The sequence below is a fragment of the Lepisosteus oculatus genome, chromosome 11, assembly GCF_040954835.1.
Source record: "Lepisosteus oculatus isolate fLepOcu1 chromosome 11, fLepOcu1.hap2, whole genome shotgun sequence".
NCBI lineage: Eukaryota > Metazoa > Chordata > Actinopteri > Semionotiformes > Lepisosteidae > Lepisosteus > Lepisosteus oculatus.
In genome coordinates, this window is record NC_090706.1 from 31,989,526 (window position 1) to 32,016,983 (window position 27,458).

Consider the following 27,458-nt stretch of genomic DNA (forward strand, 5'->3'; position numbering starts at 1 on the left):
GCCCAAATTGCAGGATTTTTACAAATGTTTTACAAACGCTTTACAAAGGCTTTTTCACATACTGTACAGGTAGATATTATTAGAAGTCTGGTGGTTCCATGACAAAACATGGGAGGGCTGTAGGTAAATATGCACAGATGAGGCCATCAATGATTTTAAAATATTGCTTTTCCGCAGTACAGATAAAGGAGCTCCAGCAATTACAGTTAGTATGGAATGATCCTTATAGCGGTGAGTGAGAGATTGATTGCAATGTTTCCTAGTGGGTTGAAAAAAAACAACAGCAATATTGTCAATACACAAACTCTGAAGGTTGATTTCATGTGAAAAATCAATGACAACCTTGAACATGATAGGCTGTGGTTTGATGACTTACATAGGCCATTCACTAAATGAGGACATACAGTACAGGTTAGACTTTGCATTGGTGAGAGATAAGATCTATAAATAGCAAGTAAAATAGAGCAGTTAACATCAGCTTGAGTGTTAATGTATATTTTGTGATGGTGACTCTCTGACTGACACGTCAGTGACTAACCAACTGTCAGCTGCTTGTACCAGACCCACACTGTAGTGTCCAGATCATATTTTTATTATAAAGGTTATACAGCCAGTTATAGCACTCTGCACATTTCCAGGCCAACCCCCCGCCTAACTAAATTAAGTCAGTGATGTAATACGGAGATGCCCAAGACTGTTGGCATAACCCAGCTGTTCTCTTACCGAAAGAGTCTGCTCAGGAAGGAACAGCAGCAAGACTTGGGACTTGAAAAAGACCTGAGGACCAACTTCTGACAAAAAGGCTTTTCACACAAATATTCCCAAGGTAAGGTAAATTTGAAAAAAGAAATGATTTTCAGATGCATTTAATGTCTTGTCTCAAAACTATTGTAAGAAAAAGAAAACAAAAATCAGTATATTTAGCTGTAATTTTAGTTGTTTTGGTTTGCTGATGCTTATGTTATTGAAACTCTTTGTTGGTTCATGCTAAAGAAAAGTCACTTGGTTACGTTTGCTGGGAAATTGATAAAGTTGTATTGGATTTTTTTTCTTGCTATATATGAAGGCATCTAATGCTTGTTCTAGGTTTTATTACTGTGCATTTCTGTATATATTTCAGTTACAGTGTACAGCTATTGAACCCACATTACAAAACAAATGGAAAAAAAATTACTAGCAAAAAAAACTTTTGCATTACTTAAAATGATGATATGACAACCTGTTGTACCATCTTGTTTAGAGAATGACAGAATACTGTTGTACAATGAATTGATAAAGAACTAGTGATACTCTGATCAGGACAAAGTTTGAGACATAAACCTCAATACTAAAGTAAATAAAAGACAGGTTTCTCATTTTTGCTCATAAGCTGTCAACATTTCAATTGCATTGTAGATGATAAACTTTCTAGTTCAATCAGTGCAATATCACACAATATACATGAACAACACAGGCGGTGGTTTTCAAAATTGTAAATTAATTTTTCCATTTATAAACTGGTACAGTTGCCAGAAAGCTATCTTAGTTCTTGGCTTAATACATGCAGTAAGGGAAAACACAGCGTACCGTCCCAGCACCCTTTACCTGAGTAAGAACTGTAATTTTAAATAGAAATACTGTAATACAGATGCAGAAATGGTGTTATGACTTACTTTACATTCTAGTAAGATTTTATCGTTTCCCTCAAAGGAAGATGATTCCAGTGACTTACTCCAGTTTAGCCAAAGAGAGGCGAGACATGGCAATAGCACTGTCCAAGGAGGTTGAGGGAGGTAAGAGTCACCAATGATAACATGAAACAAAGCAAATTCAAATGTGTAAGCAAATTCAAAATGTGGTCTTGTGGTCTCTCGCACACTGTCTAGCAAAACAACACCTTTTACTAATCTACAAAGAATGCAATTTTAGACATTCGGGGTCTAATGTTGAATCATGTCATTTGGTTACAATTATCTTAGGAATAGTGGCTTCAGATTAAAAACATTGCTGAGGTTTGCCCTTTCTCTACTTACAGTCTGGAATTAAAAAATATATCAGAGGACAAAAAGTTAATTTAATAACCTAAAATACAAGAAGTTTCCCCATAAAGAAAACTTTGCAAAAAAAGACAACTATTGTTATTAACCATTGTTTTTGAGCTACAGCTCTCTTAAACAGATATTTAGCACACAGTTTTGAGATTGAAGAACACAGGTCTCATTTGACAAGAGTCAGATGCTCCTTTGGATGAGAGCTCACTTCACTCAGCAAAATGTGACCCCGACATCAATTTTATATCCAACTGCACAGGCGATTCCTGAGATGTGCAGCATAGTAGAAAAATTATCATCACTGACCCATCCTTACCATACTTAAAGTGGACTAAGGGTGTTTACAAATTTCTATTTATATACTGGTTGCCTAAACAACCAGTCACAAACACACAAAACAAATCTTGGCCATATCTTTGAGTCTATTTTCGAGTAGCAGCAGTAAAGGTCCAATCTGTAGAAATACAGGGAAACAATTAGTAACAGAGATCAACATTTGTCAGTACCAACTTTTATCCTATTTTCTGTTGTTTCTAATGAAAATGTTAGATCTCGGTTTCATTTACAACATATTAAGTACTTCAAAGGTATAATTAGAACCTGTGGAAAGTGCCAAACTGTTTCAAAGCATATAATAATCTACTGATGTGCAAATCCAGACTATCGATTACACCTTGTGATAAATCCACTATTACAACTTCCTGTTACACTTCAGAGGCTGTCAGCCCATTTAGGTTTACAGCAGCAGTGATCGGCACACACTCATCTACGTTCACTTAACTGAAAGCACCATTTTTACCTGCACATGTGTTATTTGCTGGTTATAGATAGCAGGAAGTCACATTTTGTAGGTGGTGCTTTCAGATTTTGCATATTTATTACAGTGAACACACCTTTTAAAATATTTTAGATTGTTACCTGCCTTGTAGCTGTATTTTGCCATTTCAGTGCCACACAATTGTTGTTCTCCTCTGCATAACCTGCTGTCTTTTGGAAGATGACATGATAATATTGAGGAGGAGGCAAAATACTCATTTCAGATACCATGCCAAATGGTGCTGGAGTTTTCACTGGATTCTTTTAAGGTATATCTTTATCATTTCAGGGAAGCACATTAATGAGTCTGGTTTTTAGTCTTTATTTAATCAACGTGAGAGTTTCTTACACAACATAAATGGTAACTTTCATCTATGGCCTTTCAGAGCACTTGAACTTGGGAAAGAAGATCAGTGTTCCTCAGGATGTCCAGATGGAAGAGCTGGCTTTGCTTTCTAATAAAGGCTCCAGGATGTTTCATGAGAGACAGAAAAGAGTACAGAGATTCACTCTAGAAAACACAGGAGAGAGTCGAATCACTGTAAGTCCTCCAGACCAGCATGAAAATAAGTACCTCTCTGCATGCACATAAGACAAAATAATAATTAGAAAAATATTCAAATAACATATGATCTATATAGCCAATAACACTCTCAAAAACATTTAACCAGTTAAAACAACTAAAAATGCTACTGAGCACCATAGCTTAAAACTAACACTAAATCATTTTCCTTATTACATCTTTTATCCTATACCATGTGCTGGGATTATTGCATTATTGAGATCCGTCTTTTGTTAGTAATTTTGAAAACAATTTTTGGTTTACCCAAATGAAAGGGTCAGTCATGGGAAAGGTTTGCAGGTAAGAAATGGGAAGGGCTGGGAGAATAATCTCAAATTCTCTGGGTGGACATCTCATGGGAGGTATTTTTACAGATATGTCTTTGTTTTGCATGTGAAGCATCCAGAGATTGGCACTCAGACATCTGAAATAGGCAAGCCAAAATCTGCTGACTCTTGGCCTCAGATACTTTTATCATTAAAAACTGAGCTTCAGAATGTGATAAAGAAAAGAAATATCATCTAATAATTACATTATTGTTTTAGAATAAGTTTAGACTAGATGCCAATAGCTTTTACCAATATTAAGCACACTGCTATCTATCAGCATATCCCACTATATATGACCTGAAACCTTTTGTCTAATTGATAGAAGAGTTTAACGGGAGAAATGGTGATGAAACTATTTGACAAATGAGAAACTCTTTTGGCTACTCTTGATTGTGTTTGGAAAATGTCAAATGAGCAATGACAAAGGTTTCAAACTGTTCAAAAACTCCAGAGTTTGGTAAAAATTTCACTCTGCAATTCTTCTGCTTAGAGTGATATCTTATATACAGTAGTCAAGTAATTTAAACTTTTAGCTCTTTTTTGGGGGGAGCACATTGAGTCAGAAAAAGGAAGTTATCATTTCACAGAGCCATGTCGTTGGTAGACAGTCTCTTGAACTGGATTTATGATATATGAAGGTAAGTAATATTAAATTAAAGCAATTTATTAGAACAAAGCACACCAGAAGCATAATTCTTCTTGCTGCCATTTGCCACTTGTTACAAAGCAAGTACACATATATCTATTACATTTATATGGGCTTTTACCATTTGCGATTTATGAAGACTAAAGAAGAGCTGGTCCCTTCTTTTGATGCTAGCACTTGTACTTGTACATTAGGAGTCTGAATAGAAAAGTACACCGAGACACCTCAATCTAATTTTTTCACTTATTAGGAACATAGCTAAAAGGACTAATATGTACATATCCATCACCATTCCAACTTTTCTCACGGTGCAGAACGGGAGCAAAACACAGAAGATGGTCCCCGAAGAAGGAAAGGAAAACTTCCGCACTGAGATTTTCATTCAGCAGCCTGGGAAAGGTCACTTTCTGTCAGCTTTGAAAAATACAGCAGCCACAAAACCTGGGAGTCCTAGTGTAATTGCACCAGGTAACGTCCTTGGTTTGTATTGTTTTGTATGTATTGTTTTTTTGTTGCTGTCTGAACAGAGGATGGCCATAACTTTGGAAATAGAAAAAAAAATTACGATTGTGTATTAAACTAAGTAGTTTCACACAGGAACAAGTTTAAAACTAACATCATGTATGACATGACAACTGTGCCACTTAGACTGCTGTTTTGGGAATTGTCACATATCAATCACTGTGACAGTGAGGTATATTAAAGGTCCAGGCAGATTGCCCAGTTTTATTGAAAGGAAGAAACAAAAAGTACTTCTCAAACTAACCGATATATTGAAGTTCAGACTTGCAAACAGTGATTGTTTTCACCTCTTCAGTGCCAACCTTTTGTGACCATCTGCCACACAAGAAAACAAGAAATTACACTGTTACCTTTCAATTAAAAGAATGTTGTAATCCTTACTATATAGCCAGAACATCCCAATCAGAGCAAATCTGACTAGCCTTGAACGTGCCAATATTTCTAAATTGATTTTGCAACAATCAATGCAACAAATTCTGTTCCCAAAACTCATGTCCCAGCATTGTCAGAAAACTGCTTACCCTGGTGAAGTTTGTGTCAAGCTGTAGCCTATCCCAGATGCACAGAGCACCAGGAGTGCAAGTGCCCAGTGCATTTCATAACAACCGTAGTCAGTGTGCATTTAAAATCTGGAAGAAAACCCAGGCATCTAGAGATACCCACACAGAGGAAGAACATGCAAGTGCTACAAAGACAAATCCAGGACCCTGTAGCTCTGACACATACTGTATCAACATGCCACCCTTCAAGAACAATGTTTCTGTGCTTGTTTTAGTCATTTGTATGCGAAAACCTGCTGTCAAGATGTATATATTTCTTCAGGTTATGCTGGTCCCCTGAAAGAAATCCCCCATGAGAAGTTCAACATCACTGTCATCCCAAAATCATATCATTCACCATGGCAGAAAGCACGTGGGGAAAATGACCTCCTTGTTAATTTAAATGTTCAACTCCCCGAGGTCCCACAAATGCCAGGCCCAAGCACCTTTAGGTGTTTCAACAGGTAAGCTACTGTGACGGGTTCTGGCCTGGGTGCCAACTGCCTTGTTCTGGTAAGTTCAGGATTGATTTGAATAAAATATAAGGACCAACAGAATCAGAAATGTGATATGCAATAAAATCTATACATGCAAAATGGGGGGCAAAAGCAAACATTCAAAAGGTCAGAACAGAAAATCTCTCATGGATGAAACCAGACAAAGCCAACCTGTTTCAGCATGTCTCACTGCCTCCATTTACTGAGTGCGAGTATTTTCATTTTATGTTTAAACTCAATGAGTCCAGAAATTTAGAAAAAAATAAAAGTAACTTTGTTGCATGCACTAAACTATCCCGGAGCCCTTTCGAAAACTCATCTCAGCATTGACAAAGTTTTCTGCCTTTGAGACCAGCTTCTATTTAAACCTCAGAACAGAAATCCGACACTTCCAACATTGCTTGCCTTTCAGAGCAGACAGTTTGCAGGACGCAGAATAACCCAGCAAGACAAAATGTGCATTTCCTCAAGTGTCAAAATAAAAATGAAGACTCCCTTTAAACCGTTTATTCTTTAACTGCATTTACACAAACTTAAGTTTTATTTGCACGTATGTAAAGGTGTCTTTTCTGTCAACACAATAAACTTGAAGACCTAAATAGGATAGCACGAGGAATATAACGTATAATGCTCTTAATCGATTGTCCCGTTACATGTAGCTTCAACATTTACAACAGTCCTTGTCACTCATATTTTGCAGAGTAGCCATGCCTTTTGGGGGAACAGCTGGCAGTGAAAGGATATTCCCTTTACCTGGATTTGAGCTCTCCCAGGCGCAGACAGAACCCAACCTTAACTGGGAACGGATCAACAACCGCCCCAACTTCAACCGCGCCCCTCGAGGCTGGGGGGTAAACTACTCCCCTGAGTCTAGTGAGCTGTGAGAAAGAACAACCAGAGCCTCTCAAGAGCAAGTGGAAACAGTCAATCAAAAACATTACAGGGAAAGCACTATTTGAACCCAGAACTCTGCAGTGCCAAAGTGTCCTTGGCAGTTCATTTTTGTGCTACATTATTATACTTATTCTTAAACATATACCTTTATTTTACAAAACTCCTTCACTGATGGCAAAGAAAATTCAGAACGTTTTCAGATCACACTGTTCTGAAAACTGGCTCGAGTCTTCCTTTAGAATCACTGCTTAATTTTACTGCTTAAACATAAGGCAGCTTCACATTTTTAAATGCTCAGATTAGAAAAAATTTGCCTCTGATATTAACTGTAAGGAAAAGAATTGTGCTTCCTAGCAACTGCATGATTCTGGAGATTAAATGATTTTAAAAAATCAGGAACAATGAAACGGAAATATGGTACTATTTTTAATGTTCAAAGTGAAGAATCTAAATGAAGCATTCACATTACAAAACACTTATCAACTGCACAATGTAACAAATTTCAAAAATTATCTTCAGTTCACATGAGCTTGCATATATACAGCTGGCTCCAAATCCATTCACACCATTGAAATAAAGTTGGTTTGAGCAAAACAATGTTAGTATACGTTTAGTATGTTAAAATGAGTACATCTTTCAAAATACATAATGCGTAGGTTCTCTCACGCCCTGTAACAGTTAATATGTTATGTATAGCAATAAAGCTTCAGAGTGCCACCTTGGAAAAAAAGATGTACTATAAAAAATAGACAGGAAATCTCCCCAAGAGGACAATTAACACAGAAAAGTGGAGCTTACATTTAAAAATTCCTTGCACTAAGAAGCTGAAGCTTAGTCTTTCTGTGGGTATATGGTTAAATGTGCACAGAATCAGCATTCATGATTGGTTACCACAACATTCAAACCTAAATCCAATAGAACATTTGTGGTATAAACTAAAATAGTTCACAACCACAATATACATGGAAGAAAGGTCAGAAACTATGCTAAGATGTAGATGAACATATTAAAAGGAAACAGAAGAACATATTAAAAGGGACAGATACTCCGTTATCAAAACCGAATGAAAAAGAAATTGTTCCAAGAATGAAATAATTTTAAACTGTGTACTTGTATTTTTATTAATTAAAATGAGAGATTTGTTTTTGCAATAATTAAGAATGACTCAGTGTTAAGATTTTTCATATTTTATTTATGCATCAAATACTGAATGTACACTTACATTTATTCTAGCTCAAACCAACTTAAGGGTACAAATATATCTGAAGCCATCTATATCTGACGGGTTTAAAAAAGGCCCTCAAAGATTAAATGTATACAATGTTTCAGACCTGGAAAAAAGTTACCATTTAGATCTCACTGACAGACTTCATTTGTGAATTCTTTCAATCCTTGAGATTTTATTCCATCCATGAAAAGAGAAAATGAGTCCCCACAAAACAAAAAGTAAAAAGAAATAAGATATTAAAAAGACTGCCTAGATTAAAAGTCTATGGACAATTACTTAGTGACTACCCAAATTTCATCTAACCTTTGAGGCCAAAAGTAAGACATTGCAAATTAACACGTCATACTTAACAGTGACATGCCATACACATCTGAGGCTCAGGGCACTTTGCTTCCTTGTATTTGGCCCTTAAAGTAATACATTAGTCTTATCTGTGCTTGTTGTATGGTATAAAACTATATATATATATTTTCAATAATAGTTTACAACTGATAACATGGATTCACCTAAAAAAAAATCCTGTTTCAGCTGAACCAGAGGAAAATGGCTGCTTTTGATATTTTATGAACTAAATAAGTAAATCAGTGTCACCGCTATGACATCTTAGTTCAGCATTTACCAACATCATTATATTGTTTTTCCAGTGGCAAGGAGGTCAACAACTCAGTAAATAACCCCCTAAAAATATTGAGTAATGAGTCACTGCAACTTTTATATGCAACTTAATCTTTTATGAAAACTTAAGTTTCATAAAGAATGTGTGCAAATGGAAGCTGACTGGAAAAGGCTTTTCATGTAGGAAGCAATTTATCACAATATTCAGACATTTCTTTTAAATTACAATCCAAAAATGTAGGTATTTTCATTCTTTTATTATTCATTTATTTATTCAATAAGGCCAGACCCCTTTATTTCAAAAAGTTAAAACTAGGACTTGGTTTTAACCTTCAAGGAAAGGAACCGCAGCTGTTAAAGTTGCCTCTTAACCCGATACTCAATGTTTTGAAAAGAAGTGAGATTAGGAGCCACCGTGGCGGCTGGCGTGAGCACCCATGCGCTGAGGATCCTGGGAAGGGTAATGGATGTGACCAGGAGCTCTCATTGACATTGGTGGAGGGGGTGGAGGACCCATGGAGCCCATGGAGTGGAACATAGGAGGTCCGAAGCCTGCCAGGAAAAAATAAACCGTTTTAGCAAGCTCAAATAATGCTCAACAAATGATAAAAGGGGAAACAAATCTGTTCAAGATCATTCATTTATCAACTATTCTTTGTTATTTAGTTGAAATAACACCATCTAGACTCTAGATCTAATCAATTAAATAAATGTCTTAATCCTTCGTGCAACTCTAGTTAGCTTTTGCCTAGCTCCTATTCTACGACTGACATTTATAGAGCACCTGCTTTTATTAGTCAGACATATTTTACAATGAGGATTTCAAATGTGGCATAGTACAAAGCAAGACGTTCATTTACTAAATGGAAAAGCTTTTAATACAACATATTAACCTCATTTGTACTGTCACTCCAGAAAAGAAGAGGTGAGCAGCGTGAACCACTTCAGTTGAAACACATTAGACATCTCCTAGAGCTAAACATGAATTTGTCTGCAGACCTCAGTGAATTGTAAATGCAGTGCAGTGGGTACCTGGAGGAGGAGGGGGTGCGATGCCCGGAGGAGGAGGCAGAGCAATGTTCATGACAGCGGGAGACGCACTGGGGGCCAGATTGAAGTAATTTGCAGGAGCTTCTTCCTCAGATGCAGGAGGAGGGGGCAGAGCTGTCAGACATATGAAGGACAACAGTCACCAACACAACAAATGGAGAAGGACACCCTAAAGCCACCCTCGATATTTTAGATAAATTGATCTTCCCAAACTTTTCCCAGATATCTCCAATGAAAGGTCAGGAATTCTAGCATGCCAACCACCTCCTAGGCTGTATTCCTATTCACATTTCTTCATTACAAAACTGAGACACAAAAACCCTTTGTACTACTCATGAAATGTTCAAGTAATTTCATTAAAGAATTCTGAATGCTTGTGTGAAAAGCTTCTTACTGCAGCCAAAATACAAATTTCAGATTTTATAATTTCAAGCTACTTAACTCATTATGACATGTCCATGAATTTTACAAAACAGGCTTCTAGAAAGTGTAATATATATATATATTCATTTTAGAATTTTCATTCATTGATATCGTTTTCATTAACAAAATTTGATTATCTAATAAGTTCAAACATGTTGGCCACAATTCAAATTCTTTACCTCCCGGAAGGCCAGGCACTGGCTCCAGTTTCATCCCAGTCTCGCTCACACCATCCTTGTCCTTCTCCTTCCCTCTGGCTGCCTGGGACCTGAAACACCACCACAAAACACATCACATGCTGTGCTGGAGAAGCAAAGCTTGCTGGTGTGTTTGTGTGAAGCGAAGGGGAAGGCAGAGCTAAAACGAATACACCTTCAGTTCTGTAGAACTTTAGAGTCAGTCATTTACACAGATTTAAGTTAATGACAATCAGTGTGCGAGACTACGGTATTGTATCACAACCTTTTTCTATAAATCTTTAAGCATAAGGAATGAAAAACCATTGTAAAGGTATGAATAAATTCCAGCATTTAACTTTAATAGGTAATCCAGAATATTGTAATTATGCAAATGGCATAAAGCAAGCTGTACCTGAGTACAATCAGGATCATGTTGCCCTCAAGCAGAAGGAATTTGTCATTATGTAATTAGATGAGCATGAAAACTACACAATGTGTAAATGTCAAGATGCCCATAACCATTCATAAAAGGTACTAGTAATTTGGAGAATAGCTCCCAGAAAAAAATGCAAGCACAACTTTTCTTCAGGCAATCGTGAAAAAAACTTGGCACACTTATTTTTATTCATAACTAATTATGGCAGCTTTAAAATGAATTCTTAACTTTCCATAAAATATTCTGTTAACTTATGTAGAAGAAAATGTTTCCCTCATACTTCTTGGGTGGTACTTCAATGTGCAACATGACAATAATCCAATGCAACCAAGGAATTTAACAGGAGAAAAAAAGTGGGGAAAAACCTTAATCAAATTTCCAGATATAAATTCAACTGAACAAGTATTTTTCACACTGAAGAAAAAATTGAGCACCCCCAAGAAAAGGCAAAACTCAAAGTGGCTGCTGCCATCTCCAATGACAGCCAGGTTTATAGACAACAAACAGTTATTGCCTTAAAATGATATGCACTTATGAAATTCATTTATAGCGTGCCCCTAACTTATTAATTAAAAACAATGTGTTTAACACACAAGTATAATTTTGCAATAATTTACATATTAATCTCAAAATGACAAATACAAACTGCTTATCCATAAAGCTTCTTTACATTACGTTAACTTTGCTGTCCCACAACCTCTTTATTTGTATTTGGGAGTGTTGGTGTGACTAAAACACATCATACCAAGACTTCATTGTTTTCAGAGAAGAAAATCATATCTTGTCAAGACATTTTAGAATTAGACTTTAAAAACAGGAGTTTCTGTACACAGCCTCAAAAGCCAATAAAGTCTTGTGGTATCTGGATACAATCATGCATTTTCTGCTTGGGTTTACAGTATTACGGCTGTTTACAGTCAATACGCAGTAATCCCTTAGCCCATTAGCTCAAAGCCAATCATCTGAAATCCTGAAAAGCAATCACTGCACAGCCATGAGAATAAAATAGGATCAAACCATAAAAAGCTCCCCATTAAACATCCTGCCTAGCTTCCAGAGCAGCTTCAATTGACAAGACAACCTGCCACACATCAATAATGTTTAAGTCTTAATAAAAAGCAGATGCAATGCCTGTGCTCTACTTTACAACACACTTTAAAATTTCTCCCAAATGTCTACAGCATGTAAAATTTACCCTTTATTTTATTAAACACGAGCAGTTCATTATGTGTGAAAACGTCCAGGCACAGCAAGAGCTTTATTAAAACCTTACTGAATGAAGTTCCTTTTATATAAAAAATGTTCAGTTCTCGAGAAGATTAGAAGGCTGTAAGTAAGCAACAGAAATTGAGGAACATTAGCAAAGGAGCAGGTAAAAAAGCTGAAATAAGGAGGTACATTATGTACATTCCATTGAATGGATTGGTCCTTTTGTCTCTCATCAATGCCGATACCATTGCTGTATCACTTTAGAGAGCAAATGCTTTATAACGGTGGTGGCGGTGGGGGGAAGGGGGGGTGTGTTCTGCTATGAAAAGTAACTACAGCCAATTAGGCGGTGTATCTCTTTCTGCCTTAGGGAATCCACACTTGACATACTAGTGCACTTTTAATAAATCAATAAACAAGCGCTGAACTATGGCAGTCACTCACCTGCCCCACTTGACAGTAAGTCGTCGGCCATTAATGATCAGCTTGTTAAAAGATTTCTCAGCAGCCAGTTCCGCAGCCTGTCGTGCAGCAAACTGAATGAATGCACACTGCTGCCTCTGCACTATTGTTGTGGTGCGAATCTCACCAAACTGGTAAAAGTGATTCCTGTGGAAAAAAAAAGGGATTTTACACTAGAATCAACACCCCCTAAAAAGCTAAATATATGCATATTTCAGCTCAACAAATGATTTAAAACAAGTTTGATGTAGGAGAGAAAGTCAATTGCAAAAAAAATAAATGTTCTGAGGGAAGATTGAGGTTTAATGTAAAATGTATTTAATATAATGTATTACTAAGATTTATAACACCTACATACATGTATGTGATGTTATCTGAAAAGTAACTATGTTTACGTTTTCATCAGAAAGTTTAAACACATTTCGAGTAAACATTCTACAGCAATGAAATGTGTGCACATGTGCCACAAAATGGGTTTTTGTCAAACTGGGTGTGAAAAACGAAACTAACCAAGTGAATTTTAAGACTTCATAAGTGCAAAAAGTATCAGAATAATTCAATGAAATTTGAGAGATGTTGCTCATTTTCATGTCAGCCAGTCCATGCTATGCAAGTGATGGTCAGTGGGCTCAAAGGTTTCTCGTTGCTGTTGGAAATTACATTTTCATTGTGTTTACTTCAACTGATTTTTTATCATGTAGCTTGTAACATCTCTTCCCACCCTCGGATACTTCCAGAGCAGTGACATCCAATGTACTATTTGATGAAAACATTCACTACTCCAAAAAACAGCTTCAAGTGTTTCCACTGAAGTTAAGCATAATTTATTCAGCTCAAGATCTTTTTGTGCACTAAGAAAAATCAACTGATTTATGAGGTTCTCATAATAGTTCTCTAGTTTTAGTTTAGTTTTAGTCTCCAGTTAAATAGTTTAAGTTTTTTTTTAGATAACATAGTTAGATTAGAAAGTCTGCTGTTAAATATAACATCCTGCACTATATTTTCTTGTGTGAATGTTAAGTCATACATCACTATCAATAGTTCATACTTTTCTAGTTCTAGTACTTCAGCACCAGTTTTCTCAATGCCATGACTGCTAGTGTCTGTTGGTATAATATTTCTTTTCACACTGCTTTTGTCTCCAGAATTGTAACTCCTTTTAATACTTTAGACTCTCACCTGAGATCAGTCTCTGTTATGGTATCTCCCAATCCACCCACATAGAGTGTGGTGATGGTTTTGTCCTCTGGCGGGTCAAGACGTGGCATGGTGGAGGCCCGTTTCAAAAGTTTATCTGCAACGGGATCATTTATCCCATAGTATCGGTCCTTGATGTTCTGGTCTGCCAGGGGATCATCTGGGTCTGTAGGTTTCTCATGTCTGTATTTTTGAAGACAATATTACAAGTTGCTCTTGTACAATGCTACACTAAAATCAAGTATGCAAGGGTGGACTTCTCTTGCAAAGTGGGGGCTTACATGAAGCAATAAGGGGTAAAGCTTGAGATATATACACAGACCGAGGATCTAGGAGCATACCTCTCCAAAAATGTGTTTACTTAATTGCTGCAGTTCAGTGACTTCCAGTACAATTTCAACAGTTGGCAGTAAAATAAGCTATTGTTTGGGGAAAGCATGAACCATGAACCACTAATTCCAAACATAAAATCTAAAAGATTAAGCCGATATTTAGTCAAAAGTGTAAAGTCTGTGGTTACAGACCAAGTTCTGCTTAGAAACAATGAAACATGGTAAGGTCAGGTGGGATAGGAATTTCCTCTACAGGAATAAACATGGTTCTAGGTGAAGAAGGACTTACAGGTTGTTCTGGCACATTTTTAGTTTAAGATCAAATTTGTTTTCAGGCTATATGTGAATACTTTTCTTAAAAAGTAAAGTTCAGTTTTTTTGTTTCAGTGGCTTGTTTTACACATCTGCGCATTTGATTTTAAAAATCTGGAAATAAACATTTTACCTACAGAATCGTAAGAGACCCATAAACTGCAAATGTAGTGATAACATTTTCTAACCCCGACAGAGCAAAGAAAAAGAAAAAAAAACTGTTTTCAACTAAGAAACCAGAAAATATTTTAAGTTGATCCACTGTAGCTACAATGTGAAAAACTGACTTTTTTTTTTGAAGAGCACAACATTTTTGTACCTGGAAGTAGTTAAGAAAGAATTATTATGCAGTTTGTTTTATTACCATTGTAAATTATTTCTATATATTGTGTTTCATGGATTTCGAACCATAATTTCAGGTTTCATCTGAAACACCATTGTGCTGCTTTCCTCACAGAGGTTTCCTTTCTGTGGGGATATGCACTTTCTGCACTGTTGTAACCATATATAGCACTAAGCATAAAAGCTCCATCCATGAAATTTTGTGCTACAATATGTTTCTGTAAACAGATTACAAAAAACAAACAGGACAAACATTTCTCAGAATTTTCCTAAAAAAGTGAAGTTGCCATCATCCCACCATGCTTCATTTTGACTTGCATGGCAAACAGGTTTCTCTCTAAATTTGGTGTTTTTAGTACAAGTGTATGACACCTATACCCATGTACATTCTCAGTATTAAACACCAACTTATGCATGCATGCATGTGCTGTTAGTAGCCAACTGTCAGGAAATGATTCCGTGACCATTTAGTTTCATTGTAGGTCGGCGTTTTACAGAAAAATAAAATGTGGGTCCTGATCTCACAAAATCCGCCTCTGGTTATAAAAATTAAAATGTTTTTGTTTTGAGACAGCAACACCTAATGCTACATGTTAATCTACAGCATTATTCAGAGTAAAAAAAGATTCACATTAAAACAAAATGCAGATTTACAGAGGAGCAGGCTTGCTTGTTTGGTAAGAATGAAAAGACTTCCTGCAAAAATCTGAAGATTACTGTTAACTTCCAAAATAACAAGCAATTTATGATTACCAGTGAAAAAGCACCACCTGGGTTAATTTCAAGGGTACTGCAAAACAATCCCTTACTTTGGATAATTAAACACACAGGGTCATCTCAGTACTACTATTGTGCACACTCGCCTGCTTCAAGTCACAACTGAATCCCTCCATCCAAAAACACGTCATGTTCATGTTTGCTGTCCCCAGTTAACAAAAAAAAAAGCAAAATAAAAAATCTGCCGACGTCCATTTTACAGACACAGCAAACAGCATCACTGCAAGCTGGGAATTATGGATTTATTAAATGTGAAAAGGTGGACCCAAAGTTTTTCATCTATACTCATAATACAGATAAGATCAAACGAAAAGGGCAGACTGATATATTATTGGTCACAACCACTTTAAAAAAAGTCCAGTGCATGACTGCAAATAGCTGTACTGACCAAGAGATCAATTAATATCCCCATTGACTTTCTGCACTCCAATACCCTACAGTTATTCGATTCTAGCCTTGTACTGCAACAACACGGATGACCCCAATAAGAAGAGTTATCTCTTGTCCCAATTGTCCCTCCTGTCTTGCAGTGTTAACTAGCCACACCTCTCAAATCAGGGGGTGGAGCACCAGGTATTTTGAAAATAGTTCACTAAGAAGCACTGGTATATCACATCTTAATAATCAAAGCAGAACTAAAAGTATAATCCTTAGTTTTTCAGTACTACACTAAAGAAATGTATGTAACTGTAGATCTAAAGTTCCAAGGCATGAACTTGCAATTTGTTTCTTGCTAAAGAAATTTAAAGCAAACATATAGTTACCTGTACGGACACTCCTCTCCTCTCTTACACTCTCCCTTGACCCAGAAAGAGCAAATGTGTGGACGGTTACGCTTATAGTAAGGAGTGGTCCTGGCCAGTTTCAGCAACATGTCACTGGAACTTGGAGCTTTCCCTAACATCCCTACTGGCCTGGTCCCATCCGAGTTCTGAATCTGTTCCACACAAAGAAAAACAGAAGTAATCAGAACAAAAACTAAGCAAAGCAGAATGTTTTAACCTTACCCTAAAAATGGTCAACAATATAATCTATTGGTATCCATGTCTAGGACAATGTAGAAAATAGAATGATTCTGTTTTTTCATAGGAGACAAAAATATTGTTATGGACTAAGTGGAAAGTAACCTCAAAAACAAAATATATTCAGGCTTATTTTAAACGGTACGAATGTATGCATCCTTTTTCATAAAGCAGTACACCTGGAGCCAACACACAAGTTCATATGACAACTTATTTTGATAAATAGAAATAGCTGTAACCATGCAGTTTGTGTTAATTACTTGTCTCACATTCAATATAATTCAGTTATCTCTTAGTTTAAATGGTTAGTTTACAGATAAACTCAGGTAACACAAATAACTAAAGTGTAAGAAATGCCTAGATTTTGGAAAAAAAATATTCCATGTTTCTTTTCTGAATTTTAGGATGAATTTACTGATGACCTGTAGAAATCTAAAATCCTGAAATTACAATGCATTACATTTTGTTTCTACAGATAATTCTCATGTAACTTAATACAATCTAACAATGTTCTTCCATTCATATACATTCAGGAAGTATCCACAATGTTAATGTGTATTGATAGAAGAAAAGCACGTTAAAAGATTATGGCATTTAGTAAACTGTTATTCTTTGAAGAAAAAGTAATTACCTCTCGTTCCATGTTCTGAGTGTAATATTCTTTGTTCACATCTGATTTGGGCATTTCATCTTTGATTGATAAACCAGTGTCACGAACTTGAATTGGCAAGCCTAAAATATTTAAAAGAAATTAGTTAGATTAACAGTTTCTGACTAGCCGTCTTAAAACTGAAACTATGAAAAAATCTGTTTACTAGCCAAGAACAAAAAGGTCTACAACATACCATATTCAAGGTCTAAGAGACACGTCTGGCATACATTCTTCAGCTTGCTACAAGTCTGGCACACTTCCGTTTTCTTAAAGCGCATCCTCACACCAGGGCACCAGCGAAACACAGTGAAGGGTCTGGCACAAATCTGAGAAAAAGACAAAAGCAAACAATTCTGATTAGCCTGCTTCAGGTAGTTAAAGCTGAATTCATGAGTGGATCTGTACAAACTAATTCCTGACAAGGACAGGAACTACCCCGGAGACTTTATCCCACCTTACCCTATTACTGAAGTCAAGCAAAATGATATTTAGACAAGCCAGAAGTACTGCCTCTAAGGCATTAATAAGATGCACTAAGTGGTTTAGTATAACAATTCCTGTAGACCCAAGACATCACAGCATTACAAACTTCTGCTAAACCTTTTTTTCAAATAATACTTTTCATATAGATAATTCACGTTAAAAGAAGCATGCTTCATTGGATTTTATGGAAGTGATAAATCTTTATTAACCTAAAAATAACAGCTGTGCATAAACACTCTGAAAAAGGTCATTTCAGAGCAGCTGAAAAACCTTGAAAGGCGTCATTAAAATTTCATCTTTGAGAAAAAGTAAAGACACATTCTTCAAGTCCAGAGCAAAAAAAATGTAAAAGGTCTCTAGACAAAAAGAACAAAACATATTTGCACAACCGTACCTTGCATTCCTTGCCATACTTCTCTTTGGTCTATAAAACAAAAATATGCATACACATTTAAATAGTTGGATAACACGAGGTATTAGCACTATTTTCAGTTTTTGTTTCAAAAAGAAATGTAAAAAGACATTCATGCATCATAAAAAATGACTGTGTATCCACATTTACACTTGTTAGCTTTTAGAGTATACATCTTTTTAAGCCCTAATAAAAACAAATAGTGAAAATGTACTCAAAAGAATAAGATTTCTGATAAAGTGTGTAGAAGCATTCCAACCATTGAGTCTAGTGCAGACACAGGGTTATTTGCTTTAAGAATACTATATAAATCAAATCAAAGTTTATTTATCAAATGCACAACAATACAGTGTGCAACAGTAGTTGCTGGCAATTAAATGTCTTTTCTGCAAGCTCACAAAAATCACAATATTAAGGTTACAGAAATTGGAAAAAAATTAAATATGAATAGAGCTGCTATGTGTCCATGGTGTGTGCAATGTACTATGTCCTAGTAGTGCAGTTATGCTGAATACAGTGAAAACTGTATGTCCATGTAGCCATTACAGGTAATTTGCTAAAGGAGCTGCAGGTTGGCTATTTAGCAGTATTATTGCCTGGAGGTAGAAGCTCTTCTGTAGCCTGTTGGAATGTCAAAACAGTACAAGCATACTACATAACCACATCCCAATACAAGGTTAAAAACATACAATTATACAAAAAAAGTTGAGAAAAATATAGGTGATTATTTTATACAGATCATATACAGTGGTGTGAAAAAGTACACCCCATGAAAAGGTTTGTCTTTTTTTACATTTTCAGACAAAAGGATATTTGATTGTCATTTCAACAATACTGATAAAGGTGATCTAATTTTTAAAAATAAGATTGAAAAGTTACATTTGGCACTCATTTGTACTATTTAAATAAACAGAAATGCAATTTCCTTGTGCGGAAAAAGTTAGTACACCCCTACCTTTATCATTGCATCAAATGCCTAAAATTAGAATCAGGCGCACCAAAACAGGTGCAAATGATTAGAACATCATTAGAGAGTAACTTGGAGGACACTGCCTTCTATAAACATCAGAAATGTATGGCCTGGTTTGGACTTAGCAATTGAGGTGTGTGGCTACACCATGCCAAGATCAAAAGAGCTCAAAAGAAAGATGGTTGATGCCTATGAGTCTGGCAAGGGTTTTAAAGCCATTTCCAAGCAATGTGTAGTCAAATTTGTAGAAGGAAGAAGCCTGTGCTCTCAAAAAAGAATACAGATGCACAACTGAAGTTTGCCAGACAACACCTAGGTGAACATCAGGACTATTGAAACAATGTGCTCTGGATGGATGAGACAAAGGTAGAGCTGTTTGGCCACAATACCAGACGTCATGTTTGGCGAAAACCAAACCTGCCTTTGACCAAAAGAACCCCATACCAACTATAAAGCATGGTAGTGGAAGCAATATGGTTTGGGGCTGCTTTTCTGCCTCAGGGCCTGGCCAGCCTGCCATCATAGAGTCAACCATGAATTCCACATTGCACCAGGGAAAACTTGAGGAGAATGTGAGGCCATCTGTCAAAAAGCTTAAGCTGAACCGTAAGTGGACGTTGCAACAAGACAATGACCCAAAACACTCAAGCAAATCCACAAAAGAATGTCTCAAAAAGAAGAAATAGAGGGAAATGGAATGGCCAAGTCAAAGCCCAGATCTTAACCCCACAGAAATGCTGTGGGGGGACTTGAAGCAGGCAGTACATGCAAGAAACCCCTCAAACAACACACAGTTGAAAGAGTTCTGTAAGGAGGAGTGGGCAAAAATGTCTCCAAGTCAATGTAGGTGACTGATAGACAATTACAAGAAACGCCTACAAGAAGTGATTTCTGCTAAAGGGGGCAACACCAGCTAATGGAGCTAGGGGATTAACTTATTTTTTTATACAGCACACAAATGCATTTCTGTCTTTTTTGTAGAATAAATGATTGCAAAGAATAATTGTCATTGTTATCTGTATCAATACTGTTGAAATGAAGATCAAACATCCATACATGCAAATATGTTGAAAAACACAGACCTTTTCATGGGGTGTACTTACTTTTTCACAGCACTGTACATCTGGAGAAAAACAAACCGTTTTACACATACCATGCGAATGTACGGATTTTCTCCAAGGCATGTCTGGCAGAGAATGGGAAAATCCTACAAAAAGAAGTTTCAGATAATTAGTTATATTAAGCTCTGCTGCCCCTAAACGCTCACCTTATAATAAATAGTATATATATTTAAATTCTGAATAAAGTAATAAAATTTTAAAAGATTTAAAGCTCAAGAATTAAAATAAAGCATCAACTCACATATATATATCTGAAGGGAAAACTGTCATTCATTTGAATTCTAGTTCACTTTAGTTTTTACTTTGAGATATATGTACAGAATACAAGTTTTTCAGCCAGCAAATGTTAAGGCTGATAGTAATAATACTGTTTCATAAGTAAAAATATTACATAAACACAATGAACAGTATAGTATGGTATTAATGAGGAAAGAAAAGATTCTTGTTAAGATAGATAATACTTTATTCATCCCATAGGGAAATTGATGAAAGTTGATTTAATTGTGTCCGTTGTTTCTCCTCTTTAATAACAAAACATTAATAGGTGTATATAAGGACAAGAGTGAACAGGATATTATGCATTATGATATTGAATCCCAACCTTCAAGCCAGAAGACAAAATAAATTAAAGTCCATAAAGGGAAGAAGTGACTTTTCATGCTTAACCTCTACAGCAGTTGCAACAAGGGAACTGGATACTCTAGTCTGCTAGTTAAATTTCCATAGGGTATCAAAACCCCCGTACAGGCGGATTCTAAGCGGTAAAACATGTAGACCATTACATGATAAAAAAAACTTAAGAGACATTTCTCTCTGTGTATCATAAGACATTAAGCTGTCTGAATGGTGTCCATTAGCCTAGTCTCAGAATTACAGTCGTGCATTTTCCAAGAGGCAAGAAACATTTATGCTGCTATTTCATAGGACATGGGAGATAAAACATAACTATAAGTGTGCCACTTCAAGATAGAAAATATTTTTTAAGATGTCTGTGCATGTTTCCAAGTTAGTTTTTTTCCATATCTGTCCCAATTCACCTTTTTAGCCAGGTTATATACTGATGCACACTTCACAATATTGATCAGCTATAAACCCAAAGAAAGGCTTTGCAATGCATCACAAAGCAATATGAACATACTTTTGTTAACACAGGGGCACCATTCATTCCAGTATAACCAATGAAAACCAATGTTTGTGACTAGAAGGCACACACAAACCACCTACTATTCCGAACGGTGTAAAGTAAGGCACTTCACATTCCAGTTTATTTTACAGCTTAAATGTACATACTGGCAATTGTAGACGTGTTTTGTCGTTACATTGTGTTTTCTAACGGTATGTTTAAGTATGCTTTTAAGTAATTATGCAATAGACACGTCTAGCAAGCATCCAGAGTGTGTGTGTTTACAAAAATGTTTACCGGTTTTACAGCAGCAGTAAAGCAGTAGTTGTACGAAAGGTGACACATTTGCTATTCCTTGACCATCAGTATTTAAATCCCATTTACTGCGACTGCTGAAGAACAGCTTTATGAAAGTTGTTAAATAGGTATTTGCGAACATCGCCGCACTGCAAATACGAACAGGAAAGCATCACCTCACAAACACTTCTAAAGGGATTTTTCCCAGCACATCCCGCACCGCTCATCTATACAAAACTATATTGAATTCAACTTAATACCGGGTATGAGACAAACCACCGGACTGGCTACTTGTCCTTTATCAGCGATTAAAGCAGGCTCTCTACACATACCGGCTGCTACTACGGCAACACAAAACGCCTTTAGCGTCTGTAACTTTCGCCTGCGATTCATCCGTTCAAGGCTTTTTACAATATTTCTATGGGGGCCAAATCGTGTAGGCCTAGCTTCTTTCGTACCTTTTCTTTCTCTGTACATAATGATTATAAAAAAAACGTTACTGAGGGACATTATCCGTGTCAATATACATGTATTCGCCCATCAATTGTGTACGAAGTTCAGAAATCAGAAGATTTGGTAAATATTTTTTGTCTGAACACGAAAATGCTATACTCACTACTAACCACTGCATGTTACCACAAAATTTTGGACGCTTTTGTTGCAATAATCCGCATAGAAAGCGTGCCGCTTAAAACACGTTTTATCATTTTCACCAGCAAAAAAATCTTATACAACCCTACAAAAAAAACCCAGTTTGAATTTAAACATACCGCGTCTTCCCAGTTTTGTCTGTTGTAAGTGTTGGCTCCCAAAGACGTCGCCATTCTTAGAGATATCCCACAATTCTCTGAAAGACCAACCACCCGCCTCTATCCCACAAGCCTCGGAGTTCTCTCAGTATATGACGTCATTAAAACGTTATGGTAATCACCCTAGTGGTATTAGGAGTTAGTGCTTTTCGGAAGTGATGATGCACAAATTTCCTATAATAACGTGGTAAACTGTGACTTGAAAACCACTTCTAAAATAAAATCGTCGTTATATGTCTATGAAAACGTAGAAGAATTGAAAGACAAAATATATAAGTATTGTTATACCTGATAGAAGGAATATATATATAAAATATTTTAAAAGGAGAAAACTGTAAAAATATGGTACATAACTACATTTAAAGGGGGGTATTTCAAAATATTGTCATTATGCACATAGAGTCTGATTTTCCCAGTCAGTATGTATTTTTTTTGATAAAATGACTTGCAATAGTATTCAAAACTACTTTCTTAAAGATACATTACATTCATACCAAAGGCATATTTAACCACTTATTTACTTAATTGTTCATTACCCTATTTAATTTTAAAGATTAAACCTGTTCAATCTCATGTTTTCTCAAAACCACTATTTTGAATGATCACTAAATACAAAGCACATAAAAGCTTTGTTTACTTAAAATTTAGTGTCACCTACCTGCAAGTTTCTCAGAAAGTCCTGCAACTTTGGGAGAATTATGGATAGGGGAGGGAGGACAAGAGTCAAAAGGATCCGAGAACCCATTCGTAAGCATTTGGAGAACAAGAGCTGTGGAATAACTCATAAATCAGAAATGTGTATTATACTTGAACATATTCTAATAATCTAGATACAGTATGTGTGTGTGTACTGCATCTCAATTCTGTATCAATCTCATCTGTAAGGGTTAAAAGAATATAATTCATATTCTACGATACCTAGTATTTAAGTGACAGAAAAACATTAACATTTATGTTTGCTTTTAAATTCACCTGGCAGCACCACAGAACTGGTTTACAGTTCAGTAGGAAATTTGAGTTGAATTGTAAACTCCACAGAGGCAAGGGATTAGCTCCACTGGAGAATGGGGCCTTGTGTTTATCCACTGGGTAATAATAATCAGTACATAATGGGAGACAAACAATGACAATGTTGTTCTCAAAGTGTCCATTGAAGGCATCAAGTTTGTGTACCCAGAGGAAAAGAGAGGGGTGTGGACGTAGAGAGTAAAGCATTCAGAGAAAAGCTCAGGATTAGCATAGCCCTTCGGCGTCCATGTTGGTGCTAGAGTTCTGCTTTTAAGTGGATCTCCCTTGGTTTACATTGTATTGGTGCTCCTAACCGCACTGGTCAGAAAAAAACAATTAGCAAGTTGATGATGTTAAAGATTAGAGATCAACACTAATGGAGACATGAGCCTCTCCTGTTTATTTAAAAGCACAGGCATGGCCAATGGCGGTAGAAAGGTATGTTCACTGCAGCAGTCAAGAGACATCCGTTTATCAAACAGATGTACTGCATATGACATAAAGGGTGAAGTACTTGAAAATGGAATGACTGTGAAATACAGCCAGTTCTGTGCAATGAAAAATAATCTTTTCCCAGTAGAGAGACTCAAAGAACAGTACCCTTTTTACTTATGTATTTTTTTATATCATTTCCCACTACAGACTCTGAAGTGTCTGTAATATACTGCATACTATGATCTCATAAAACTACAGAAGGTTACTGCTATGTGATGTCTCATTACTCCAGGGTTTGGTAACCTAGAAATAGGAAATAATGTCTGGAGAAAGCTTGAATAGCAAGACTCATAAACCTGTGACCCTGCCAGGCTCCTAAACAGAGATATTCAGAAATTAAACTTTGGCAGTATTCCACAAAGAAATATATTGCCAGTACTATGAATTTTGATTGAACATTTAGGTTGAATTTACAAAGATGTTTTGTACAAGACATTGTTATATTTACAGTATTACAATGTCATTCCATTAAAATAAATGCCTTTCAAAGCTGTTATAACATCAACAAGCATCTTAATTATAACATTATAACTTGTAACAATTTGTTTTGTAAAAGTGGTTTTTGAGAGCTCTTGGGATTGTACACGTCTTTGAATTATAACTTTTAGGAGGTGTTTTTAGCTTTTAAAAGTGTAGCATAGCACCAGAGAAACATAATGTATTATTATTTTAAATATGCATTTCAGATTTTAAAGTAGAAATACTTAATATCTAGTCACAGAATTTGTTAGATACCTTTAAATAATAGTTTTTAATTCTCTTGATATTGATTTTTATTATGTATATATCTGAGTACACTGGTAGAAAGATTTATCTGCTTTGTTTGCATTATACAGATTTCAAGCGGGATGTTGTATTACTAGACATATTAGAGAAATTGTTTGCTTTCCACTGGGAAACACTGAGAAGCATAAAAAACAATATTTCCACAATGAATCTAAATATTACTAGAAACGTCAACAAAAAGATACTGAATTTGCAATTCACTTTTAAACATTATTTCAGAGCCATAGCTGATATGTGCTTTGTTTACATGGAAGAAAGTACCCTATAAAATGCACGTCTATTAATTGTCTACAGAAATTATTTTGCCAAGAATTCATATTTATCTCACAGATACTGTATACAGGTCCCAAAAACAAGATTCTTTTAGGGGACAAAATATTAAAATACTATACATAGTGGCTTGCTTTCATATTTCAATAAAAAAAAAATATTTTTATGGTCATAGTGTCATTAATGTGAATGTTCAGAATTTGGAAATGGGTCTAATATCTTTGAAAAGTAATTACAAGTCTTCTTTTTTAAAGTAACATTAGGTAAAAGAATGTGCTGATCTTTTTTATCATTCCAATCATCTTTCATGTATTAAAAAGAAATACATTTACTCACAAAAATGCAGAGAGATTATTTTATTTAATACAGCTCAAATGAAAGCTCGGGTGACTTCCTTGAATGTGAAATCTCGATAAAATACTCTAAAAACATTTTGCCTAAAATAATAGTAGAAAGCTTTACATTGCACAACCACATAACCTGGAAAGAAATGAATTAAGATTTGAAGATAAAATGCTTTTATGCTACATAAATGTTTTTCATTTGAAAAGTCTCATATCTCTAAACTTGCTGAAGCACGAAGATTTTTTCATGCATGGTAAACCAGGATTGTATCATCTTTTGCCACTTGAGACAGCTATTTGGCAACAAAGAAAACACAACTTATGAATAAGTGAATGTGTACCTAATAAACCGCTTATGGAAGTGGGTACTAATTGGAAACACAATGTATTTAGATAATTAGCAACTCTACAGATATTGCGGTAATCTTGTCGTTTGTGTTAGGCAAGGGCTAGTTATCTTTTGCTATATTCTCCAGAGTCAGCAGCTATATCTTCCTGCTACTCACAACTAGCAACCCACTGAAACTAAACCTGGCTAGTACCTGCATGGAAGACCTCTTGAGAAAGCTGGAAGAGGTGTTAGTGGGACCAGTAAGGAGAGCACTCATGTAAAACAGAGGTCCTGACTCCCAACACTCATCCCAGGGCATTTCTCGAAAAAAGAGTAGGGGTGTTACCAATCATGGCCTCCTAATAATCTCAATCTATGGATTGGTTTCAATACGCTCTCCTCCCCACTGAAAGCTGATGTGTGGTGAGCATACTGGTACACTTTGGCTGCTGTTGCATTATCCAGGTGGGAGCTACACATTGGTGGTACAGGAGGGAAGTCCCCATTACCTGTTAAGGTAATTTGACTGGAGTGTCCAGAAAAAGTGCTATATACTGTAGGTATAAGGATTATTATATATATATTATATTATTTATATTGAATCACGGGTCACACTAATCTTTTTTTTAATCACTTTGCTGGATGCTGAAGACAAACATCCATTACAGTGATTAGACAGTTTATCAAGAGCCCTACCTAACAGCGTTGGACTACACTTAGATATTAAAGTGAATTGTACTTTGTTTGCCATGCCTGCCACAAGGCAAGATCATGTGGGAGAATCTCCACCATCTGTTGTGGTTTACATGCTTGTCCAATTAGGTTCTTTCTCAGTCTATCACCAGCATTTGGCTGACACAAGTTTGCTCTGTGGCAGATGTTTTCATTTATGATAGTCACTTCACTCCAGTTAGGCCCTATGACAATTAATGTCAGAGGAAAGTATATGATCATATCACTCTTTGCCTACTTAGTGGTAATCCTTTATACAGTGGTAACCCATTTTTTAGTAGTACAAACCCGTCTTTCTCAGTGATTCAGACTGACCAATTTTAAATATGGTGTGAAAGAAACTTTCTTCTATTGCAATGAAAGATGAAGTGTCTGTAAGTGAAACCATTGGAACTGATTAAAAAGTGTCTACACTTTAAAACGCCAAAGTTGCAATCAAAATAGTGTTTTTCTCAAAACTTTAACATATATAAATGATACACTTGTGATCCTCCTACTTTTGTTCACCAAAAGTCACCATGCAAAAATATAAATTCCACAACTTACTTCAACTTAAAAGGCTAGGCGGTAAGGAACATAAAATGCAAATGCATGGCCTTAGTCAGAGTAAGGCCGTGACGCTTCCAAGATATCATTGTAACACTTACTACATAACAGAAAAAGGACATCCTTTTCCCAGTTGTACATTTTTTTAGTTTTCAAATAATGCAGGATCTCTTTTTCTACAGTGATTTTCAGGAAACGACTGAATGAATGGCTTATTTAAATCCCTTTGGAACGTCAAACACCTAAATCAAATTACTAATATCCCTTTTAGGCTGAAATGATGATTTGTCATACTCGTAATGATCAAGTCTATCCCTGGACTCCAGGAGTCATTTCCCTCAAGTGTTTCCATTGCATATTTGTATATTATAATTTAAAGAGTGTAAGACAATGGAATGTCCACAGGTATACTTCAGTAATGTCTTCATTGCCTTCCTCTAGTGCCATCATTGAACTAATAAACCTTTTTAAATTTTCAGTACAAGATTGGATGTTGAATAAAAAAGCTTTCATCTGTAGATATCTTGTTTTGAGAAATGATTTATAAATATCATTAGGCCCCATAATAAACTGGAGAAGAACGTCCTTGTGTCTATGCTCATAGTGGCTGCCTATTCTCCTGACTATTCTGCTGCAATACCCCGACACTGAATTACATTG

At 36.0% G+C, this 27,458-nt stretch overlaps 2 protein-coding genes across 2 annotated transcripts; one reads left to right on the forward strand and one right to left on the reverse strand.

Moving 5' to 3' along the window:
- Window positions 1-652: 652 nt before the first annotated feature.
- LOC102695269 (myozenin-2) lies at window positions 653-10,113 on the forward strand. The gene is made up of 6 exons (XM_006631965.3): window positions 653-826; window positions 1,690-1,772; window positions 3,233-3,387; window positions 4,698-4,851; window positions 5,728-5,908; window positions 6,642-10,113. Exons 2-6 carry the CDS (start codon window positions 1,694-1,696, stop codon window positions 6,823-6,825), a joined length of 753 nt encoding a protein of 250 aa, XP_006632028.2. The 5' UTR covers window positions 653-826; window positions 1,690-1,693; the 3' UTR covers window positions 6,826-10,113.
- On the reverse strand, window positions 8,007-22,349 carry rbm22 (RNA binding motif protein 22). Its single transcript, XM_006631966.3, has 11 exons — window positions 22,248-22,349; window positions 20,090-20,143; window positions 17,949-17,978; window positions 17,265-17,397; window positions 17,051-17,151; window positions 16,162-16,334; window positions 13,617-13,817; window positions 12,420-12,584; window positions 10,331-10,419; window positions 9,711-9,842; window positions 8,007-9,230 (listed from the first exon to the last, which is right to left on the reverse strand). The coding sequence occupies exons 1-11, from the start codon at window positions 22,299-22,301 to the stop codon at window positions 9,082-9,084; spliced, it is 1,281 nt and encodes a 426-aa protein (XP_006632029.1). The 5' UTR covers window positions 22,302-22,349; the 3' UTR covers window positions 8,007-9,081.
- Between the last annotated feature and the right edge of the window lie 5,109 nt (window positions 22,350-27,458).